This window comes from Podarcis filfolensis (assembly GCF_964270895.1).
Source record: "Podarcis filfolensis genome assembly, chromosome: 8".
In the NCBI taxonomy this organism is placed as follows: Eukaryota; Metazoa; Chordata; class Lepidosauria; order Squamata; family Lacertidae; genus Podarcis; species Podarcis filfolensis.
Window position 1 is genome coordinate 61,490,717 of NC_139611.1, and position 21,001 is coordinate 61,511,717.

Consider the following 21,001-nt stretch of genomic DNA (forward strand, 5'->3'; position numbering starts at 1 on the left):
TTAAGAAGAATTAACACCTAGATTTAATCTGTATTAAATTACAGTAATCTGCATTAACAGCAAATTTCATTTGTTTAGACAGGCGCAAGATGAAGCTATTCCATATAACTGAGGATATTTTTAAGTAGGAAAAAACACAGTTAGGCATGCAACAAATTCAAAACTCAACAGGTTATTTGCTGTAATTGAATATGTGCCCCAAGCAAAATTCCTAGAAGACAACTCAAGCTATCAGAGCCAGAATGAAGATGGCATTTAAACAAAGAACTTAGAAATCTATGCAGATGAATAAAAGACAAAATCTTTTCTCACGTAAGTTCTGCAAAGCCACAAGTTTGCAATCACTGCCTGCTGATGATTCTCTGCTATGCTATGATGAAGTTAATGTAAGCTTGTTATGGATTTGATGCCAAAAATCACACAAATCACAGAGATTTTGCATCACGAAGAGGCCACAGGGCCATACTAAACAAAACAAAGTGTACATTGCTCAGAGTTGGAGCAAGAAGAGACCTCAACATTACATTCTAGTCTACAGTGAAGGAACACATAAAATGAAGCAACCAAAACCTCATTTTGGACCTAGGAAAACCACCATCTCCTTCAAATCAACCATATGGCATGGCAAGAGCATCTAAAATCAGCAGAGCAATAAACAGTAACTACAGGATGCAAAACTTTTCAAACCACACCTGCAAAGGGGAAAAAAACAGGAGCCTGATCCAAGGGCATTCCCAATTCTTTGGTCACATCCAGGTCATACATTTAAACGACATGGTTCCCCCCGCAAAGAATCCTGGGAACTGTAGTTCACGGAGCTACAATTCCCAGCATGCTTAACAGGATTTTATTTCAGGGGCAGGTTGCTATGCAGAAATAATTCTGTGCTTTTTGTGTTTGGTGCCTTTTCTGTCACTGCAGGGCAGCAACAACAAAAAAGGTGCCGAATTCAAAAAGCAAGAAATTTTACCTGCGCACAGAACAGAAGAATTGGGAGAACATCTCCTGTTCAGTTTGGATCAGCTGAGCTTACCTGACCACACCTGATATGACACCAGGTGATGGGCAGACAGGCAGGCATGGCTTAGGGAAAACAATGCTGCAGGCAAAATAAAAAGTTCTCATAGCTCAAGGTTTCCCAGCACTGCCCTAGAGAGCGATCTAATCTAGCATGTTTATTTTACTAGTATTTAGTAAACAAAGCTAAAAACTCATAAGCTGCCAAGCTCGTCTACAACCCGACTTGCAATAGGCATCCATTCATCCTTTTTAATGAACTTGTGAAACTAAACATTTCCCACCCCTACAAATATCACACAGCCACCAATGGTGTGGCTGTGAACCCCAGCTGTTTCGTAAGTCGCAATTCTGTAGGAACTCAGCAAAAGCGGCAGAATTTAACCCTTAAGAATTTTACACTTTTGTCGCTGGACTGAGCCAGATTGGTTATTTTGAAGTGGTAAAAATGATACAAAATGCTCGACAAATGATTTGCACTTGAAACTTTTGAGTCAAACATCCCCGATCCTACTCAGAGGAGACCTACTGAAAGGAAGGACATGACTAACTTAGTTGGGATGCAATCCTATTTATCTGTCAAATTAAAATCCGCCTTGTGGAGTTATCAACACATCCTCAGTTCACATCTGCAATCAATTTGTCAAGATGAGCTATTAGGGTGCACAGCCATCAAACTGTGTGCCATGAGGTGCCATATCTAGAAAGGAAGCAGCCTGCCATACCTCTGTATGCAAACAGGAACATTCAAGCCACTCTGGACGCAGAAACAAATGCAGAAATGTCTGCTGTTGAATCCCTTAATGAGTGTCTGTTCTCACTTGGCTTCTTCTAAACACAACAACTCACACAAGATAGGCTCCGTAGAGGCTTATTTCTTGATAAGCTATACTTACATTGACACAGATTGATCAAGCCAATACAAGTCATATGGCTAATTGGGCAACACTCTAAATTGCTAGGTTTATCATGGAATTGGAGAGTTGGAAGGGACCCCAAGGGTCATCCAGTCCAATCCCTGCAATATAGAGATATTTTGCCCAATGTGGTGCTCAAACCCACAACTCTGATATTAAGAGTCTCACGCTATACCAACAGAGATATTCCACTGAATACAGCTGAGTACAGCTTAATGTCAAAATTGGCTTTTGGAAAAGTCCAACTTGTAGTTGGCCACTTTGCTTCTGGTAGCAAATAAGAATTGTAACTGAGGCAGCCAGCCAGCCAGCCAGCCAGAGAAACTTAGAGAAGTTGTCTTTGCTTTTCAAGCTGGAAAAGGGCCATCTAAGTACGTATGGGGTGTGTTAGAAAGTCAGATATATAAGCCAAATTTTGATTGTGCAGATAAAATATCACAGATAGAATTCTACAGGATGTAACGTTAGTGTGTGAAAACAGGCAAGATCCAATGGTCCCCCAGGCATGCACCTCCAGATGGCAAAGACATCAGGCACCATCCAGGCGCCCAAATATATTCACTTGGTCGCAAGTGGCAGATAGCCAGGTGCCAAACTTGCCTAGCACCCGGCAAATTTCGAATACTGGTGCCAGGAACAAATTTTCTTTAAGAATGGACCCTTCCACTTGGTCCAAGGCACCATCTTAATTAATTTCCTTTCTCCAGGTTCAAGCCCTGCCTCCAAAGACATGAATGGACACATGTCTAGTTTCTGAAACAAAAATGGTGTAAGTCCTTCTAATGAGGCAGCTGCCCTGTGCAAGACTAACCATACCCACCCAGAACTCAGTGGGTCTTCCTCCCAGGTAGAGGGGTTAGGATCACAACCTTCATCACACAAAAACTTTATGGGTGAATTTCCACAAGTTAAAACCAGAACTAGAAGCAAGCCAGCCTTCACTCTTGGGCTCTGCCTTTATTTTAAAGAACATCAGGAACACAGGAAGCTGCCTTCTACAGAGTCAGGCCCCTCCAGGATGTTAGGCAGGAGGGGTCTCTCCAAGGCCTACCTGGAGAGGGTGAGGATTGAACCTGCGACCTTTTGCATGCAAAGCAGATGTTCTGCCACTGAGCTACAGCCCTTCCTGGGACATGAGTACACACCTGCAGCCTGACAAGCAGACAACCAACTTGATATGCCAGCAAACCCCACTCCTCTCTCACCAACCTAACTGGGAAGCAGTTGGAGGACTTAAGACCTGGGAAAGCCATATGAAGTCTCATCCCTTTTAAATAGTGGTCATGTTCACATGTCATAAGCCAGACCTTCTGGTTTACTGAGCCTAGGCAGGGTGCTGGTACATCGCTGCTCAGCTGTCCCTACTTCAGCCCTGCCTTAGAGCAAGGCGAATAAATGAAACAGAAACTTAAGACTTTGTGTTATGGCTAAACAAGGGGCCGCGATCTATTGCTCCCTAACAAGCCACAATCGCTGGCCAGTCCAAACCCATGATTTGCTGTTGGTTTGCTGTGGCTTGTTAGAGAAAACCAAAACCACAAACCCTGGGCTTGGTCAGTCTGCAAAGCCAAGGCTGGCTGATTTGTTTCTCCTGCTCCTACTAGGGGGAAGAGCAAGCAGAAGCAATCAGGCCATGTGCATGGGCACACAGCTCATGCCCTGTAAACCACAATAAGCTAGATAACTCGGTGGCAGAGAACCTGCACTGAACGAGGAAGGGGCAAGGTTAATCCCCCCAGCATCTCCAGGTAGCACTGGGGATGCCTCCTCTCAGAGACCTTGGAGAGCTACTGCCAGACAGTGTAAACTGTAGACAATGCTGAGCCAGTGGAACCAGTGTAAGACAGGTTCCTATGTTTCTAAAACCTGGCTCAGAGTCACATGGAACCAGCCACCAGGTAGCCATGGGCACACCAGTCTCATCAGCCTGAGAGATCACCACCCGCAACACTTTTTTAATAGCAGTGACCCAGCCTAACAGGGCTATAGAGGAGACAATGAAGCCAGAGATCACAAAGCACTTTGCAAGTGTAGTAAACAATCACCCACCTCCCTGGAAGTTAGGTTTTGCCTCTACAAGGCGCTATGGGAAAGCTTTTTTAAAAAACAAACCATATCCGAAAAGATGCCAGGAAACTCAAGCATCAATTCTCTTTCCCATCAACCTAGAAGGGCTTTGTGTGTCAATTTAAAGTAGGTCTGAAAGGAAGATGTTCTACTTTTGTAAAAGCCAACAAAAGAAAAGGCACGCGCGCGCACACACGCACACACACACGCGCACACACACACGAATACTGATGGGTTTCAATAGCCTTCTGATCACTCCTTCAGTACACAAAAACAGGACAACAGCCTCTCCACCAGGCTGGAGTTGCCCTCCAGTTGTTCTGGACTATTACTTGTGCTGATGGGATTTGCTGTCCAAAACACCTGGAGGGCACCTACTTGACAAAGGCTGCAAGAGAGTCTTTCCTCCTCCAGCTACTCAAAGGCTGTGGGCATATCTTCCCCTCAAACCTCTTAGCTATGCCTGGAGGGAAAGGGGGGGGGCTCACCAAGGACCCAGCTGCTGCCAGCTTCCCTTGTCCTAACAAGGGATCCTTATCTTTCTGCTTCTGTCCCCTCACCATCCAGCTTTCAGGCATGCTCAGCCACTCAAATCTCGACCCCCAGCTTCCCAGATACAGTGAAGGGGGCAGCATGAATGTCTCTATGTCCCCCCTCCACTACCCAGCCCCAAAATCATTTCCCAAATCTCAATTAAGCAGCAACGAGTATTCTTACAAAAATGTTTGCGCAAAGATTCAGCATTTTATCTCCTCTTCCTAGACAGGGCATTTGTTTCTCTCTCTCACCCACCTTCACACAAGCAAGGCTTTGCTCGCACACCTAAAGTCACGTTTTGCTCCTGAATCAGCCAGACTCCTTTAAACCCAGGAGACCCAGAGCAGAGAAAGCCCCTCTTAGTGCTCTCCTATTCAGGGTGATTTGTACTGAAGTGAGCTTCCCTCTCTGAGGATCTGCAGCACCACATTCTGCCCTCTTTCAAAAGCTATTGGACCTTTCAAGAGCCATAAGGCATTTCATACCTGCTAGGCCAACATCTCCCCCCACTCAACTTGGGCTTGGATGTGCTAATGCTGCATATTTCTCCTCTGCCTCCACTTAAGTACTCAACAGGCCTCTCTCACCTTGTTGCACATAATAATACTATTAGTAGTAGTAGTGCTTATGTACTGCTTTTTGTCACATTACCTCAAAGTGGTTTACATTTTTATTTAAATCAATTTGAAACAACAGGTCACATCCACATCATACAGTTAAAGCACACAGATTTACGCAAGCAGTCCTGGAAACTGTAGTTTACCACTCACAGAGCTACAATTCCCAGCACCTGTAACAAAATACAGCTAATGGGACACTTTCTTTGGTGGCAGGAGCCATGAACTTTAAATGTATGGTGTGGATGTAACCATGCACAAAGTTAATCCCTGCTCATCAATCTGTTGGAGAGGGGGATGGGCAGCTTTAAAGTCATCCTTGCCTGTTCCTATCCAACACACATAGGATACTGGGGGACGTCCCCAACCTTTCGTCCCAGTGATGGGGTGGGTGGGTGTGTATTTCTTTTCAATCCTCTCCTTACTGCATTACTGCATTTTGTCCCTCTCAATTTGCTGCTGCTTCCCCCTTTCCCTAGGCAAGAACACCCCCAACGCAAGTGCTTCTTTAGCCCCCAACCCCTCCAACTTGCCTGGGAATGCCCATTTCCTCCCATCCACCCCTCAGCATCTCCTTCTCTTTGCCAACTACTCTTGCAGCCCCAACTGGAACCCATCAAACAACTCCCTCTCCACATGTGGCTCCAGGTGCCCTGGACGCCACGCCGGGACTCCTTTCTCAAACTCCCAAGGCTTCTCATTCTCTCCCCTCCCCCACCGATCCATGTCTCCTCCCGCCCCTCATCCGCACAGCCCCCTCCGTGTCCTCATCCTTCCTGCATCCCCCACGTACGCGCACTGCAAGCACACACACACACACACACACACACGATTTGCCACTCCGCTCCTTGGCAGACCTCTTTGATCTCACACTTGCACCCGTATGGGCCACCCCCCCCCCACGGCACACACATACAGCAGCTGCAGACCCTCCTTTTGTAATCCCCCCACTGACCACTCCTCTGCCTCGGCAGGCCTCTTGCTCCTGAGATCCCCTTCCCTCAGCAGCTCCCCTAAACCCCTCAAGCCCCCTGCAGTCCCCAACACAGCCCGCCCTTCCAAAAAATACCCCTCCCCGCTGTTCCTCAGCAGGCCTCCCACCGTTCTCAGCCCACTCCCCTCAATTGCACTTCTCCCCATAAGCCCCCAAACATACTGCGGCCCACCAAAGAGCTGAACCCAAACATGCAGCGGACTCGCGCTGCCCCCGTGTCCCTTTGCACACCACCCTTGCCTCTCAGCCCCCCTCCTCTCAGTTGCACTTGCTCCCCTGAGCCCCTGGACCTATTGCATCTTCCTCCTTCCAAGATCCCCCCCTGCATTCCTTCTAAGCCGCCCCCCCCCACAGCGTCCTCCATACCTGCTCCCGAGGGTCCTGCTTCCATCCCATCCACGCGGGCGTCGCCCCGAGCCTAGCGGGGGGAAGAGAGAAAGTCGAGGCGGCGGACGCGGTGCGGGGGGGGGGGGCGCTGAGTGATGCCCGCGAGCGCGCGCCGGGACCAGGGCGCCGCTCGCGCTGCTGCAGCCGCAGCCTCTGCTCTGTACGAGGCAGGCGCCTGGGATTCGCAGAGCGCGCATGCGCAACCGCCCGGCCAACCAGCAGCGCCGGCGACGCGTCACAGGAGGTCTTCAGCTCTTTCCCCCCCTCCCCGCTCTTCGCCCGAGATAACTGTCCCTAGGCAGTCTTCACTTCAGGCTCTTTTGAGGAATCCTCCATGTGCGGGGCTATGAGTGGTGATTGCATTGGGGACTCATGGGAAACCGGTAAACGGAGGCGACAAAAGGGAGCCTACCGAGTTACACTCCCGTGCAATCTTTCCGTCTCCTTTCTCTCCCCCCCCACCAAGGCTAAAAATTCAATAGGAAAGCTATTTGTCCTGCTTATCACTCCATCTCTCTCTGTTCAATTCCATGAATGCTGTTGTGGGATCTGAGAGCGCAGGAGAGAAAAGGAATTTCATCCGTGTCGAGCTGTTTTTGCCCGCTTAGTGTGGAGGTGATTGTTAAAAAAAAAAATTACTAAAAGCCTAAGAAGAAGCGCTAACCCTGTGTTTTTGCCCCCCACCACTAGCTGCAATTGGAAACCGGAAATCTCTGTGCTGAGCCGTTAAGAGTGTAACAGTGCAGCCCTTCGCTCTTCCCCTTTGCCTCGACTCCTGTTGCCAACAAAGGAAAAGGGGAAAGGAATCCTGTGGGTGCCCCCTGGCGGCGACCTAAGGGAGCCGCAAGAACAGAGTAAGGCTCGGGGCCGTATAGGGCATATGCAGCATGGGGGCCATTTTGAAACCAGAACGAGTCTGGGGGAATAACCATCCGAGGCCCAAGATGGAGGATAGTATTTTTTAATGCTTCCCATACATTTTTTTTTAAAATATGCACTGCAAGTAGAAAACTAGCATAGCAGGGAGAGGGGTAGGCCAATACCCCTGTGCTGTGCTAATCTTCTACTTGCAGGGAGTTGTTGCTGGTTCATCTTTTGTTGTTTGTCTGCTTCTCAGACATGGGAGAGTATTCATCAATGGTACTCCTCACTTTCAGGCTCATCATAAAAAAAGCCTTGTAACAAAGTTAATATGGCATAAGGCATGGATGGGGAACATGTGACCCTTCAGTTCATAGAATCATAGAGTTGGAAGAGACCACAAGGGCCATCGAGTCCAACCCCCTGCCAAGCAGGAAACACCATCAGAGCACTCCTGACATATGGTTGTCAAGCCTCTGCTTAAAGACCTCCAAAGGAGGAGACTCCACCACACTCCTTGGCAGCAAATTCCACTGTCAAACAGCTCTTACTGTCAGGAAGTTCTTCCTAATGTTTAGGTGGAATCTTCTTTCTTGTAGTTTGGATCCATTGCTCCGTGTCCGCTTCTCTGGAGCAGCAGAAAACAACCTTTCTCCCTCCTCTATGTGACATCCTTTTATATATTTGAACATGGCTATCATATCACCCCTTAACCTCCTCTTCTCCAGGCTAAACATGCCCAGCTCCCTTAGCCGTTCCTCATAAGGCATCGTTTCCAGGCCTTTGACCATTTTGGTTGCCCTCCTCTGGACACGTTCCAGTTTGTCAGTGTCCTTCTTGAACTGTGGTGCCCAGAACTGGACACAGTACTCCAGGTGAGGTCTGACCAGAGCAGAATACAGTGGCACTATTACTTCCCTTGATCTAGATGCTATACTCCTATTGATGCAGCCCAGAATTGCATTGGCTTTTTTAGCTGTCGCGTCACACTGTTGGCTCATGTCAAGTTTGTGGTCAACCAAGACTCCTAGATCCTTTTCACATGTACTGCTCTCAAGCCAGGTGTCACCCATCTTGTATTTGTGCCTCTCATTTTTTTTGCCCAAGTGCAATACTTTACATTTCTCCCTGTTAAAATTCATCTTGTTTGTTTTGGCCCAGTTCTCTAATCTGTCAAGGTCGTTTTGAAGTGTGATCCTGTCCTCTGGGGTGTTAGCCACCCCTCCCAGTTTGGTGTCATCTGCAAATTTGATCAGGATGCCCTTGAGTCCATCATCCAAGTCGTTGATAAAGATGTTGAATAAGACCGGGCCCAAGACAGAACCCTGTGGCACCCCACTAGTCACTCTTCTCCAGGATGAAGAGGAACCATTGATGAGCACCCTTTGGGTTCAGTCAGTCAGCCAGTTACAAATCCACTGAGTGGTAGCATAGTCAAGACCGCATTTGTTGGACTACAACTCCTATCAGCCCCAGCCAGCATGATAGTGGTTATGGCATTATAGTCCAACAAGACATATGAAAGTGGTATGTTTTCTCATCCTTAATGGAGGCAGTGGAAGACAGGAGTGCCTGGCATGCTCTGGTCCATGGGGTCACGAAGAGTCGGACACGACTAAACGACTAAACAACAAATGCAGAATATTGGATTAGGCCTGGAGAGACTGAGACTCAGGTTTAAGTTCCCAGCTGGCAATGAAGCTCACTGAATGGCATACTCTTCAACATTTCTCTGATGAAAATAGGGACATCCTACTCCAGAATAATGATATTATTTATACCCTGCCCATCTATGGGTTGCCACTTTTGCATTTTGTCTGAAAGTGCACCGAGATCACATTGACATAGAGCAGAATAATGCTCTGCACTGCAAAAAAAGGCAGAATCTTGAAGATGTGCCTGCTCAAACAAGATTTAAACATAAGTCTGGCGACCCGGAGTCATACTGAATAATTTTGGGGCAGGGGAGGCACTTAGTAAAATGAGATGGGAAAGTCCTTGGTGCACTGCAAAGCTTGGATGAATTGTGGGGGATGGGAGGTGGGGAGAAACAATCCCAACTGCTACAAAACAGAATGATGCACAAGCACAATATTTTAAATGGGAAATAAAACTTTACTACATAGGAGATAAAATATTTAATGTCCATTTATCGCTGTAAAAAAAAAAAAGCCCCATTATGCTACTACTTCAAATCTTTCTCAACTCACATTCTCTGCTGTGTCTTTGGCACACACCACTGGTCCTACCTCCACAACCAAACAAAGTTTCTGTGTAACTGCAATAATTGCAGTGTTTTTCTCCATTTATCCCCGTCTTCATTTCCTCTCTTTAATTTTGCATTTTCAATTATATTCCAGATTGTTGTTGTCTTGGATTATGGAATTGTCATCCCATGTTTAGTAAACCATGGGGAAAGCATGCCATAAGTAAATTTGTGCTGCTTTCCTCATTGACATTTTCTTGGAAGTTTCCAGCAGCCTCGCTCCCCAACTATTAAAAAGAGAAAATGAAGTCTACAGCACTGAGAAAACAACAAGCAAAGCAAGTGTGCAGATTAAGTATATTCTCAACTGTTCTGTTGAGAACAGTGGTTACCTGAAAGGAAGATGCAAACCTGAAGATTCAAGCCTGAGCAAACAAGGGAGAGCCACCAACACTAAATTTAGTTGTAAGACTTAAAGTGATATACTTGTTCCATTAGAGAAATGCTATGTTGTGCAAGAGAAAACACGTGGTGGTTACCGATAGCTTTGTGCAACTATTCTTTGGGCTCCTCTTTGTGCAACATTAAAACTCACCCACCTGCTGGCGCAGGAGTCCTTGCACTAGTGACAGAGAACATTGACTATTGTACAGCCCTTTGTAATACATGTGCATGCCACAATACTCATTCCAGCCCCACTGAACTGACATGTCTCTTGTTCCAGGTGGGCCATCCATAACCACTAGTTGTTTTAACTTGACCTACATTAAAACTAGAGTACACAAGAGACCTAGGACTCAGCTACCTTAGTCAAAAACCGACATTTTGAATGCGTTATAAACATACAAAACCAGATGGCACCAGAGAGCAAAATAAATTTCTATGTGATTTTTACATAGTTTTTTTTTCTTGTTATAACAATTTTAATTTCTGACTTATTTATAGCATTTTTTCCTAAGTGTAGATCCACCCCTAGCTAGCATTGCAGCATTAAAAAGCTCCCAGAATTTGGTCTGTACAATGCAAAGTTTTATGCTGAAGCAGGCCAGAGGTGGTGAACCTGTGGCCCTCCAGAGGTTGCTGGACTCAAAGTCCCGTAATCCTTGACCATTGGTCATGCTAGCTGGGGCAGAGGGGGGGCTGGAGTCCAACAAAACCTGGGGGAGGGCACAGGTCCCCTGCCCCTGGTGTAGCCATTCACATAACTTGTGATTAAACCACTAGAGGAAGGGTAGAGGGGAGAAACTTCATCCCTAGGTCCCCAATCAAACACTTGGGATGCAGCCTGGCAGAGTACCACTTGCAAAGAGTGTGGCCCAGCCGTGTCTGCCCACCACCTCCCTCAGCTGTAGAGTGGTGGAACCTGCAGGTGCCCGAGCCACCATCTCACTCCCAGGAGATGCATGGGTTGGGCACAGTAAGTGCCACCCCCTGTGGTGTGGTGCCCAGTGCCCCCCCGACTCCCCCAGCTATGCCTCTGAGATCCAGTTACTCTACTGTCCTGTCCCTTTCTCAAATAGCTGTGCACTAAATGGCTTCTGTTCTTTTCTCACAGCTCCTGCAGAATGCATGTCTAATGCTGAATACCCCTACAAATAAAGATTCATCTAGTCTAGCATCCTGTTTGCCACCACAGGGAACAGCCAGGTCCTTGTAGGAAACCAAGAGGCAATTTTAGTCACTGGCATCTTGCCTCTGGGTTAGGAGCCACTGAGAGATCTATCTTTTTCCATGAATATGCCTCATCCCTTTGACATCTGTTCTAGTGAGCAGGATATCTTGTGGCAGTGAATTCCTTTTTAAGTCAGCTATGGGGTATTGTCAGTTATAGCTTTTACAACTGACAAAAGGAAGTAACAAACTTATTTCTCACCTAGTGCACTTTTGTTTTGTTTTTTCCTAAACTACGAAAACTCCACATGATAATTTTTGTTGGGAAGCTATGCCAACGCTTAGCCATTTTGGTTGCTTTTCTGAGCCTAGTTCAGCTCTATAGTTTTTGACACAAGTCACCCAAACTGTTACACAGCCATGGTTCAAACTTTCATGCTATGAAAGTTTCCTAATAAACTTGGACATGGAATTTACCTTGCCTGCTGCCATGCAGTTACAGATAGTTACAGATAACTGCCATGCAGTTACCATTTTAACTGTTTTAACCACTACATCTCAAATGATCTATTTCCTGGTTAGTAACTGCCAATTCAGACCTTTTGTGTATATACAATGAGTAGTTTTGGCTACAAAATGAATCACTTTACATTTAACTGAAGCTTATAGCAACTCTTCCAATTACTTATGCCTCTGCTCTTACTTACCATATGGCTCTATGCTTAGATATTACAAATTATGTTATGTTCTCAAGTATCTGGTTTACAAATCAAGCATGTCACTGTTTAATATACAATATTTCCTCTGTTATGCAATATACTGTGTTTAAAATTTAGATAACTGAAAGACATTTCTCTTAGGAGCACAACAACTATCCTACAGGCTATTCATGATCATAATCATGATCAATTATTATTATACACCAAGAAAGAAAAGAACATTTGGCACCCAAATGCCTTTATTTATTTTTTTGGACACATGAACACAAAATCCCTGCAGGCTAAAAAAAAGAGAGAAAAAAAATACATTGCAGTTATACACAGCCAGCATATTATCGCAATAGGAAGGCTATTAGCCTACCTTCCCCACCAACAGGGGTTGTGTTTGTTTTTTTAAAAGAAAAAAAGTACCTCGTATTGCTATAGACATACATCCAGTCCAATTTTAATAAAATACAATTTAAAACATTACAAGTCTAACAATATAGAAACAAAACAAAAAAAAATACATCAGAAGTCAAAAATGAACAAATGCAAACAAGTTTTACATACATGTTTCAGGCTCTAGACAGAAATATCACCAAAATGTGTCAATAGCAAGGTATAAAGAAACTCTTAAGTGATATTCACATATGATCTTTCCTCAAATTGCACAAGGGAAAAAACCTTGCAGTTCAAACAGTATTGATACAATGCCCTCCAAGCTCTACTTTCCTAAAATGAAAGCAGAGCGACTGCCTTGCTACTGAGCAAGAAGGGGGTAAAAAGATCTACAACACATCCACAAGGGTAGTTTTTTGGGAGTGGGGGGTGGGGTTGGAGGTTTGCTAACCTGTCAGAATGGCCTTGTCCCCAACAGGTGGATAAAGGCTTTTGATATAAGGGTCATGTGGGGCAGAACGGGGTGAGGGCGGGGGGGGGGGAGGGAGCACTTCTAAATCATACTGATACATACTGCATGGAACATCTCTTTTGCATCCCTTGATTATGCCTCTTTGGGTGTCATCTTTAAACAGCCCTCAAGCAAAGAGCAAGAAACCCCAGCCTACACCTCAAATCCGCTACAGAACAAAAGCTTTTCAGAGCCTCTTTTCGAATTTAAGTGCTCACAACAAGCAGAACAGGATAGGGGGAAAGCAAAAAGAGCAGGGTGTTTTGGTTGGCTCTATAAACACCTTTTGCTCCTAAAAAATTTCCCCTTCCCCCCGCCCCAGTCCAAATTTGCTACATTTGAGAATCTTTCACAACATATAGCTAAACAATAGCCAACAGGCTTTAAACAAAAGGATAAAGCATAAAAAAACCAAACACCGTAAGAACCTACAGCTACAGAATGCACGTCTTCCCATTGATTGACACATGCATAACAATTCAGTTCATCCCGTTTTCAGGGTGGGGGTGAGGTTAGTTCATATGAGCAGAGTCAAGAGATTCTGCCACACAACAGCGTTGCTGCATCTGGATCTTGCAGTCATTAGTTCCGAAGATCTTTTTTGCTACTGTTGCCACCCGTACAGCCCCTTGGATAAATCCTCAGCTTTTAAGCACTCCCACCCCAAAAGACATCATCACACTCTTCAGCAACAGAGAGTTAACTGAACATTTTCTTGCACAGAAAAAAATTCCAACAGGGGCAAAAATTAAAGGAAAATTCATGAAAAATTCCAAGAAAGTGCAAAAGTTGGCAAAAAAAAGCTCAGACATTTTTGGATGATAATTTTTTGTGACATTAATGCATTAAAAAGAATCCCGCTTATATATATATAATTTTTAAATACAGAAGACTTCAAAAGATAGCTGCGGTCTGTAATACATAAGAAAGATATAATGATTAGAACAGGGTTTTGTTTTCCTTTGATAGAAGACAAAAAAGATAATTTCATCTAGTCCTGCCTATTTTATGATGAGCGAGTGAGTCAGAAAAGCCCTTTCCAGGGCAAGTTCAGATTCCTGCCTACGCAGTTCTGGACAAAACTGCAAGTTATGTTGAGCACCCATTTAGTAATAAAAAAGCATGCTTTCAACTGGTCACTTTCTTTCTTTAGCAAATGCAGCCAAAGAAGGGGTGGGTGTGTCAGAAGGGTGGGATCCAGATTTGCCTTTGGTGACAATGGCATGAGGAAGTAGGGAACTTTTTGCCCAAAGGCCCAATTATGTTTTCCAGGCTGGTTTGGGCAAACCATGCCTACCTTTTCCTGACCTGGTGCCATATATAAAATGTGTTACTGATTCTTCATCAGCAGCTAGAAATCAGTGCTTATTAAATATGGTGCCTTTTTCTATCACTCTGCACAGTAACCCCACCACGCCAGTCCTAATCCAGAAACTCAAACTGTTGTTTATAAGGAAAAAGAGTTGGTTTTTGTTTTTGCTTTTTAAGTATACTTAACATGTTGCTTGACTCTGATGTCCAAGAGAGTCAGACTTACCTGCAGACAGGCAAATTAGAGAATCTCTCTGCTCCACATGCACTAGGTGTGCTTGGCGCTAGGAAAAGCTACCTGCCTGATGATGTTACAATATACGTTTTTCTTCTTGACGTACTCTCTCCCTCTATCCGAATTCACGTCCTTACCTAGTGCAAAAAACCCGAAACCATGCTACACACTAACACAGGTGCTTACTCGCTTCAAGGTGCCTTAGTTCTCCATTTGTTGGCCAGCAGGAGTTCGATTCTTGCATTTTCTCCCTGAACAGGTATTTTTTAAAAAGAAAAGAAAAGAAAAGCAGCAGACCAACTGAAGCAGCACTCTTCCTCCCCACATGTCCTGATATTTATTACACAAGTGAGGTATTCTTAAGGGGAAAAGAAAACGAAAGACTTAAATACGTTTAAATAAATCTAGTATCTAAGCCTGGCCACACTATGCGTCAGAGCAGAGTTTGCTTTGCTCCTGTTTTTGGGGGGGGGGAATAAAATTTTATAAGCTAGAACCCACAAGGGGGGGGGGGGAGAGGGGTAAGGAGAAAGAGAGAGATTTCTAAGAGGAAATCTCTCAAAAACTGCTTTCAGAAGACTAATGTCAAGTGTATTTTGATACAGCTGACTGACAGTATTTAGAAATGTAAACTTTCCAAGTATCTACAAGCTCTATTTCAAAAGACTGAAGGAAAAATCTAAACCACATAGCATATTGCTGACCTTGAGGTCTGGATCGAAACGTTCACAAGGTCACATGACTCTGCAACACCACCTGCTCACATCAGAGACTAGAGTGCAATTATTGGCAAAATCCCAATCTTTCACAGTGGCATCATCTCAGTTAAAAACTAGGAATTTAAAGCATATTGCGCTAACACTCACAAGCTAGTCTCAAGGCAGCACTACTATGGTCTGCAGATGCCCCACCCCACCCCCGCTTTTTGCATTACACATTTTAGTGGAAGAGAACCAAGCAAATAAGAGTTCTAATTTATAGAAATGGGTCAAGATCAACATTGAACACTTCACACATGCTAGCGAATGTTGCTGTACATGCGGGCAACCTAAACTCTCAGAGAAACAAAAGTTTTAAAATGCTGGTAAAAGTCTTCGATTGCTACTTTCACACTATACACAACTGTACATATTGGCAAAGCCTTTCCTATATATGGAACACCCACTTTCCAAGCTTATAAAAAGGGGCTAGACAGACCAATGGTGAATATAAAACAGTTAAAAATAATCATTTGTAAAAAGCATGAAGGGAGCCTTTTCTGATCCATTTAAGAACAAATTTCCTCTTCAGCAAAGTCAAGTCAATCTACACAAGAATGTTGGCTGTAACTCATGTAAAGTATTCAGCTAGAAAAGTTACTGCCAGGGTATTAAAAAAAAATTATTGCCAAAGTTAAAACCTTCTATGAAAAAAGAGTATTAAAAATGACCTCAATTCATCAAACACAGCAGCATAAAATGGGCACTTTCGTAATGTCTGAAAAATACCTAAAACTAATCTTTTAGAACTTAGTCACATACTTTTTAGAGGGGGAAGCAGTTCAGCATTCTGAACCAGACAGTGGCAGTTGTGTGTAACCATTATGATTTTACTAGACCTGCCAGAGGGCATTGCTATCCGCTTATGTTACACATTCACAGAACAAGAACCACCAAGTTGAATTCGCAGTTATAGTGCAATTGTTCTGCAGCCCACGACTGCAGAGAGATTTACAAAAAGACTAGTAAAACTTAACAACAAAGCGAAAAAAAACAAACAAACAGCAATACCTCAGAAAAGTAATAGTTGTTGAAAGGTGTTTACAGTAAAAGTTCCATTTATAAAGTCTATATGGCCCCACACAGAAGAACAGTGGAATAAGATGTTTTGCCATATCTGGAGACTCACTAAGCAGTATGAAGAAGCCCAGGAGGAATTCAGCTTCTTGATAAGCTTAATGGGGGGAACAAGGAGGTAACTTAAAATTGATTAGCAAAATATTTCAATAAAAACCTTTCGTGCCAAGTCCTTTAAAAATTTCTTTTTACGAGGATCAGCCTTTTGCGCTTTGAGGTAAAAATTCAGTCCAATGCAAAGACTGTCTATGAAATTCCTATTTACTGAAAATCACAAAATAAAAATGGCTCAATTGCGCCTGCATCAGATGTTGCTGCGTCAATTCAGTGCAACTGTCCCAAGCTGCTGGTGGTGGACAGCCTGAAATAAAAATGAGCCCTAACCACCAGTGGTTGGTGACCCGCCCAACTGGGCTATTGCTTCTGCCTCAGACTCTCAGATTCGTATCAGGCAAAATACATTGTGTGCTGGGTGTCATGATGGATCTGCACTGCCTTAGCTAGCGCCTGAGGATCACGGCCGTTGCTCTGTCCTGAAACGTGGCTGCCTTCAGCACTGCGGGGGGGGGGGGGGACAAAAAAGAGATTTAGTAAGGCAACATTGTCTCAATTAGTCAACATTTTCTTGAAAATATTTATAAATCACAACATCCCCCAAACTGAAAAGCAGTGTACAGGAGGATAAAAAGCAAAAAGTGCCAGCAACACCCAAAAACAAACAAACATAAAATACAGTTCAAACTTCACAGTGACAAGTAGAAGACAATAAATTCATGCAAACAGCTGCTCTATGAAGGCTCGGAGTACAAGAAAAGGCCACCAAAACCAGAATGCCGTTGGTGCACCATTTGTTAAAAGGAACAGGGTATCCTACCTAGTAAATGCTGCTGCACTAGAGGCCCTACTCTCAGTGGCTGCAAGATGAATGTGAGAAGAGTCTTGTTGCTGAGCTCAGAGCCCAAAGGTCCATCTAGTCCAGCATCCTGTTCTCACAGTGGTTAACCAGATCCCCGTGGGAATCCCACAAGCAGGATGAATTTCAGGGGCATCTAGCACGATTAAGAGAGCCTCCTCAGATTACCTGAGCAACTGAGCAGGCTGTAAGGTTGAAGGCAGGTTCTCAAGTAACCCGGTCCCAGGTTGTTCAGGGCTTTATATACCAACAGCAAACCCTTACGGTGGAATTCAACACAGCGCTAAATGGGGAATGCATTCTTTGACACTCACACTGAATACAAGCCCACAGTCTATCGCAGAGTAAGGAATTTCCAGCCACTGATTGCCTTTAAGTAAGGGAATATGGTCCTTGAGCTGAATAAAGTTCACCATCCCTTCCTGGCCTAGTGGTCCATGGAACAGAAGCATGCATGCCCCCCGACTACTCACCTGTCATGATCTTTGTCCACAAGATGGTATCTTGCCCTAAATGCTACCAGCCTGGCATAGTATGCAGGAGCAGGGATCGAGACAGACCGTGTACACCTGACGTAAGTGTGACACAGCTGGTATGTCAGTAACTGCAATTCATCAGCAGTGAAACAGTTGTCATCCCACAAGACTTGGTAGTGAGAAGGACGGCTAGTTCCCTGCAGGAAGAGAAGGCCAGGAAATTCACTATTTTTATTTTAGAAGATGTGTAACAAAAGATGAATGACTGGGCCCCTGTCAGAAAGTCCCTTCTCTCTTTCTCCAAGGGTAAATTACATCTCGGGAATAAGAACCCCGTTTATCCCTCTTCTTTTCCAGATGCCTCCCCATTTCCCTGAGATACACAGGCTTTAGCAAGGTTGATTGTCACTAATGACATAGGTAGAAGGGACTGTTCCACTGACTGAGAGGCACAAATGCTGTGGGCCCATTGAATTAACAGTATACTCATGCATTCTCACCTCTAGCACACATTTTAATGGCTTAAATGAAGCTGCTGTAAGGCAGTCCCAATGCATGTAAAAGTAAACGAACCGTCAAAATATTAAGATATCATAAATATTAAGATTACCTGAATTCCTGCATGGCTACAGAGGTAGAAGTCGAATTCAGAGGGATGTGTGATTGTGCTGTCCACAGTTGTGCCTGCTGGAACATTGCCACTTTTCCCCACCTATTAGATACATCAATAAGTGCCTTAATATTTGCATTTGTGGCACAGTTCAACGCCATTCAACCAACCAGTTGTTACCTTCTTGGCCACTTATCAGTGTCACACACTTTAAAATTTGCCTTCCACCTTTTTCTTCAGCTTTGTATAATGTATCAGTTATGTCTAACTGGATTTAAAGCAACATTAAGCATAGTTTTGTAGTAACAATAAAACCTGAAGTATACAACTGCCCTATTGCAGCTACTTTTGTTGTGATAAAAATGGCAAATTCAAGTATGTTGTCTTGAACACCTTGGAGGAAAGGCAAGCTATAGATGAAATATACTGTACAGTGGTACTTCAGGATGCGAATGGCGAGCGGCGAAACCCGGAAGTAACACAACTCCAACGTGCTCAACCCGAAGCACATTCAACCCAAGGTATGACTGCATTTACAGTGGTACTTCAGGTTACATACGCTTCAGGTTACAGACTCCACTAACCTAGAAATGGTGCTTCAGGTTAAGAACTTTGCTTCAGGATAAGAACAGAAATCGTGCTCTGGCGGCGCGGCGGCAGAAGGAGACCCCATTAGCTAAAGTGGTGCTTCAGGTTAAGAACAGTTTCAGGTTAAGAACGGACCTCCAGAACGAATTAAGTTCTTAACCCAAGGTTCCACTGTACTACTCTTTTTGGCTTTTGGATACCCTCAGTTTATAATTTATTCTTTACACCATTTTTCAAAGTTTTAAGCTTTAAGTTCAGGAAGAACTACTGCCTGTCTTACAGTTATACCACACTGCCCTACAGCTTAAGAGTTGCTATGCTACTGACAGCAGACTTGCAGAATGGCCAAAAGCAGCACTTTCAGTGTTATTCTGAACCTGAGTCCCAGTGCTTACTTTGGTATCCTGTGCATCTGAGCATATAGTTACAAATTATACCTTAAGAAATTAAGCACCCTTCTCAAGTCATCCTTTGTCTGGCTGCATGACATTATTTATTTTATTATTATTAATTTAATTTATACCCCTGCTCTATGGTTTTTTTTTTCAACTTCACTTTGCAAACAGGCAATGAATAACATTATAAAATGTGCTAATACATCGCCTCTTTCCATCAAGAGTTATTTAGCAGCCCTGTACAAGATGTGGTCTAATGAGATGCCTCGTCATTCCAAAGGAAGCAGTGCCTACCCTTTCAGATTTGTCAGCACAGAACAGCCTTGTGTGATGTCTTTTCTGAACAACTATGTAGGTGATTCCTGGTCTGTAGTCTTCCTCCAAACTGATGCAGGCCTTCCGGATTGCAATGAGTTCTGGCCAGGCCACCTAGAAAATTTAAGTGCTGGACATCAGCTACTTATCTGGATTGCACAAGGTCATTATTTTTATTGTATTTATCCAATACATCCTTACATAAAGGACCAGTGAAATAAGTAACAAAAATAAAAAAATTGTCCAGTAGCACCTTAGAGACCAACTAAGTTTGTTCTGGGTATAAGCTTTCGTGTGCATGCACACTGTGTATATGAAGAAGTGTGCTTGCACACGAAAGCTTATACCCAGAACAAACTTAGTCGGTCTCTAAGGTGCTACTGGACAATTTTTTAATTTGTTTCGACTGCATCAGACCAACACGGCTACCTACCTGAATAAAGGGCCAGATTCCATTGGCACTGTAAGATTTCAACTTAAATGCCAATTCAAGCTGAGGATGAAGAAATACTTTTAGTAAAATATAAGAGGCTCAGATTTGGAGGCTGCCAGCCAGCCTACTCTTTCAGCAAACAATGAGTAAGGAGAAAGCTTAACTAACACATTAGGACAGGGTTCAGTCATTTCAGGTAGTACCAAGTTTCCACACCCAAAGGAAAAGGCAATTTCTCTTTCTGAAGATTAAACACCCTCTTCCTGATCATTAACAAATGTGTAAGGGACTAGAATGTATAAGGTTCTAGAATCTAAATGACAACTACACACATCACACAAAAAACAATTTGCTGGAGAGACAGGCTAGAAATTTAAACAAAAACATGTTAGAATATGGCTCAGTCACTGTGTGTGGATTTTACAATACAACCACTCTTTGGGGGTGGGAGACATGGCATAGTTCTTGCGATAGTTGCTACTCTATAAAAATGCAAAGCAGTCGCCAAGAAGGCGTCCTTTTTCATAGTAAACTGCCTTATACAGAGTCCATCTAGCTCAGTACTGTCTTCACAAACTGGCAGAGGCTCTCTGGGGTATCTGATAGGGGACATTCTCATTCCCAGCTCTAACTGGAGACGCCAGGGATTGAACATGAGACTTTCTGCATAAAAGGGTGTACTGAGTCACAGATTGGTTTTCTCTTACTATTCCTTTATTTTTTATTAAACTTCTAAACTGCTTTTCAACCAAAGATCACAGGGCAGTTTACAGTATAAAAACACAAAATTATATACTGTAATACCAAACGAAACAATAACCGCCTATAGTACTGTTGTTATTATTTATTCAACTTATATACCACCCTTTTTAACCACTGCCATGTTTACCTATACCTATACAGAGTAGCATTACTGCAAGGGGGGATGGAGTGTGTAACATGAACCAACAGGCTATTGGTCTGTGGATGTATCGGATCTCAAAAGTAACTGCAGTGGCACAGCCTGCATGTGATACTAATACTGGATCTCAAAATTGGATAATAAAGCTTATGAACTAAATGGTT

General features: G+C 43.9%; 2 protein-coding genes and 1 long non-coding RNA gene across 4 annotated transcripts in view; 1 reads left to right on the forward strand and 2 right to left on the reverse strand.

Moving 5' to 3' along the window:
- LOC310767924 (protein argonaute-1) overlaps nt 1–6,717 on the reverse strand; it is a 46,064-nt gene extending 39,347 nt beyond the window's left edge. The window contains exon 1 of one of the 2 annotated variants that reach the window (XM_083625521.1): nt 6,516–6,717. In XM_083625521.1, coding sequence (XP_083481647.1) covers nt 6,516–6,540 — 25 coding nt within the window. In that variant the 5' untranslated portion in view covers nt 6,541–6,717. The remainder of the gene's footprint in view (nt 1–6,515) is intronic. The other variant, XM_083625522.1, reaches the window with a different exon arrangement.
- Nucleotides 6,718–6,792: 75 nt separating this feature from the next.
- On the forward strand, nt 6,793–11,486 carry LOC310768495. Its single transcript, XR_014551343.1, has 3 exons — nt 6,793–6,919; nt 7,227–7,390; nt 9,758–11,486. It is a non-coding gene; the product is annotated as an uncharacterized lncRNA (long non-coding RNA).
- Nucleotides 11,487–12,154: 668 nt separating this feature from the next.
- LOC310768496 (protein argonaute-4) overlaps nt 12,155–21,001 on the reverse strand; it is a 30,687-nt gene continuing 21,840 nt past the window's right edge. The window contains exons 15-18 of the mRNA XM_083626624.1: nt 19,483–19,617; nt 18,206–18,307; nt 17,593–17,792; nt 12,155–16,762 (exon numbers count right to left, since the gene is read on the reverse strand). Of these exons, the coding sequence (XP_083482750.1) occupies nt 16,654–16,762; nt 17,593–17,792; nt 18,206–18,307; nt 19,483–19,617 (546 nt within the window). The 3' untranslated portion in view covers nt 12,155–16,653. The remainder of the gene's footprint in view (nt 16,763–17,592; nt 17,793–18,205; nt 18,308–19,482; nt 19,618–21,001) is intronic.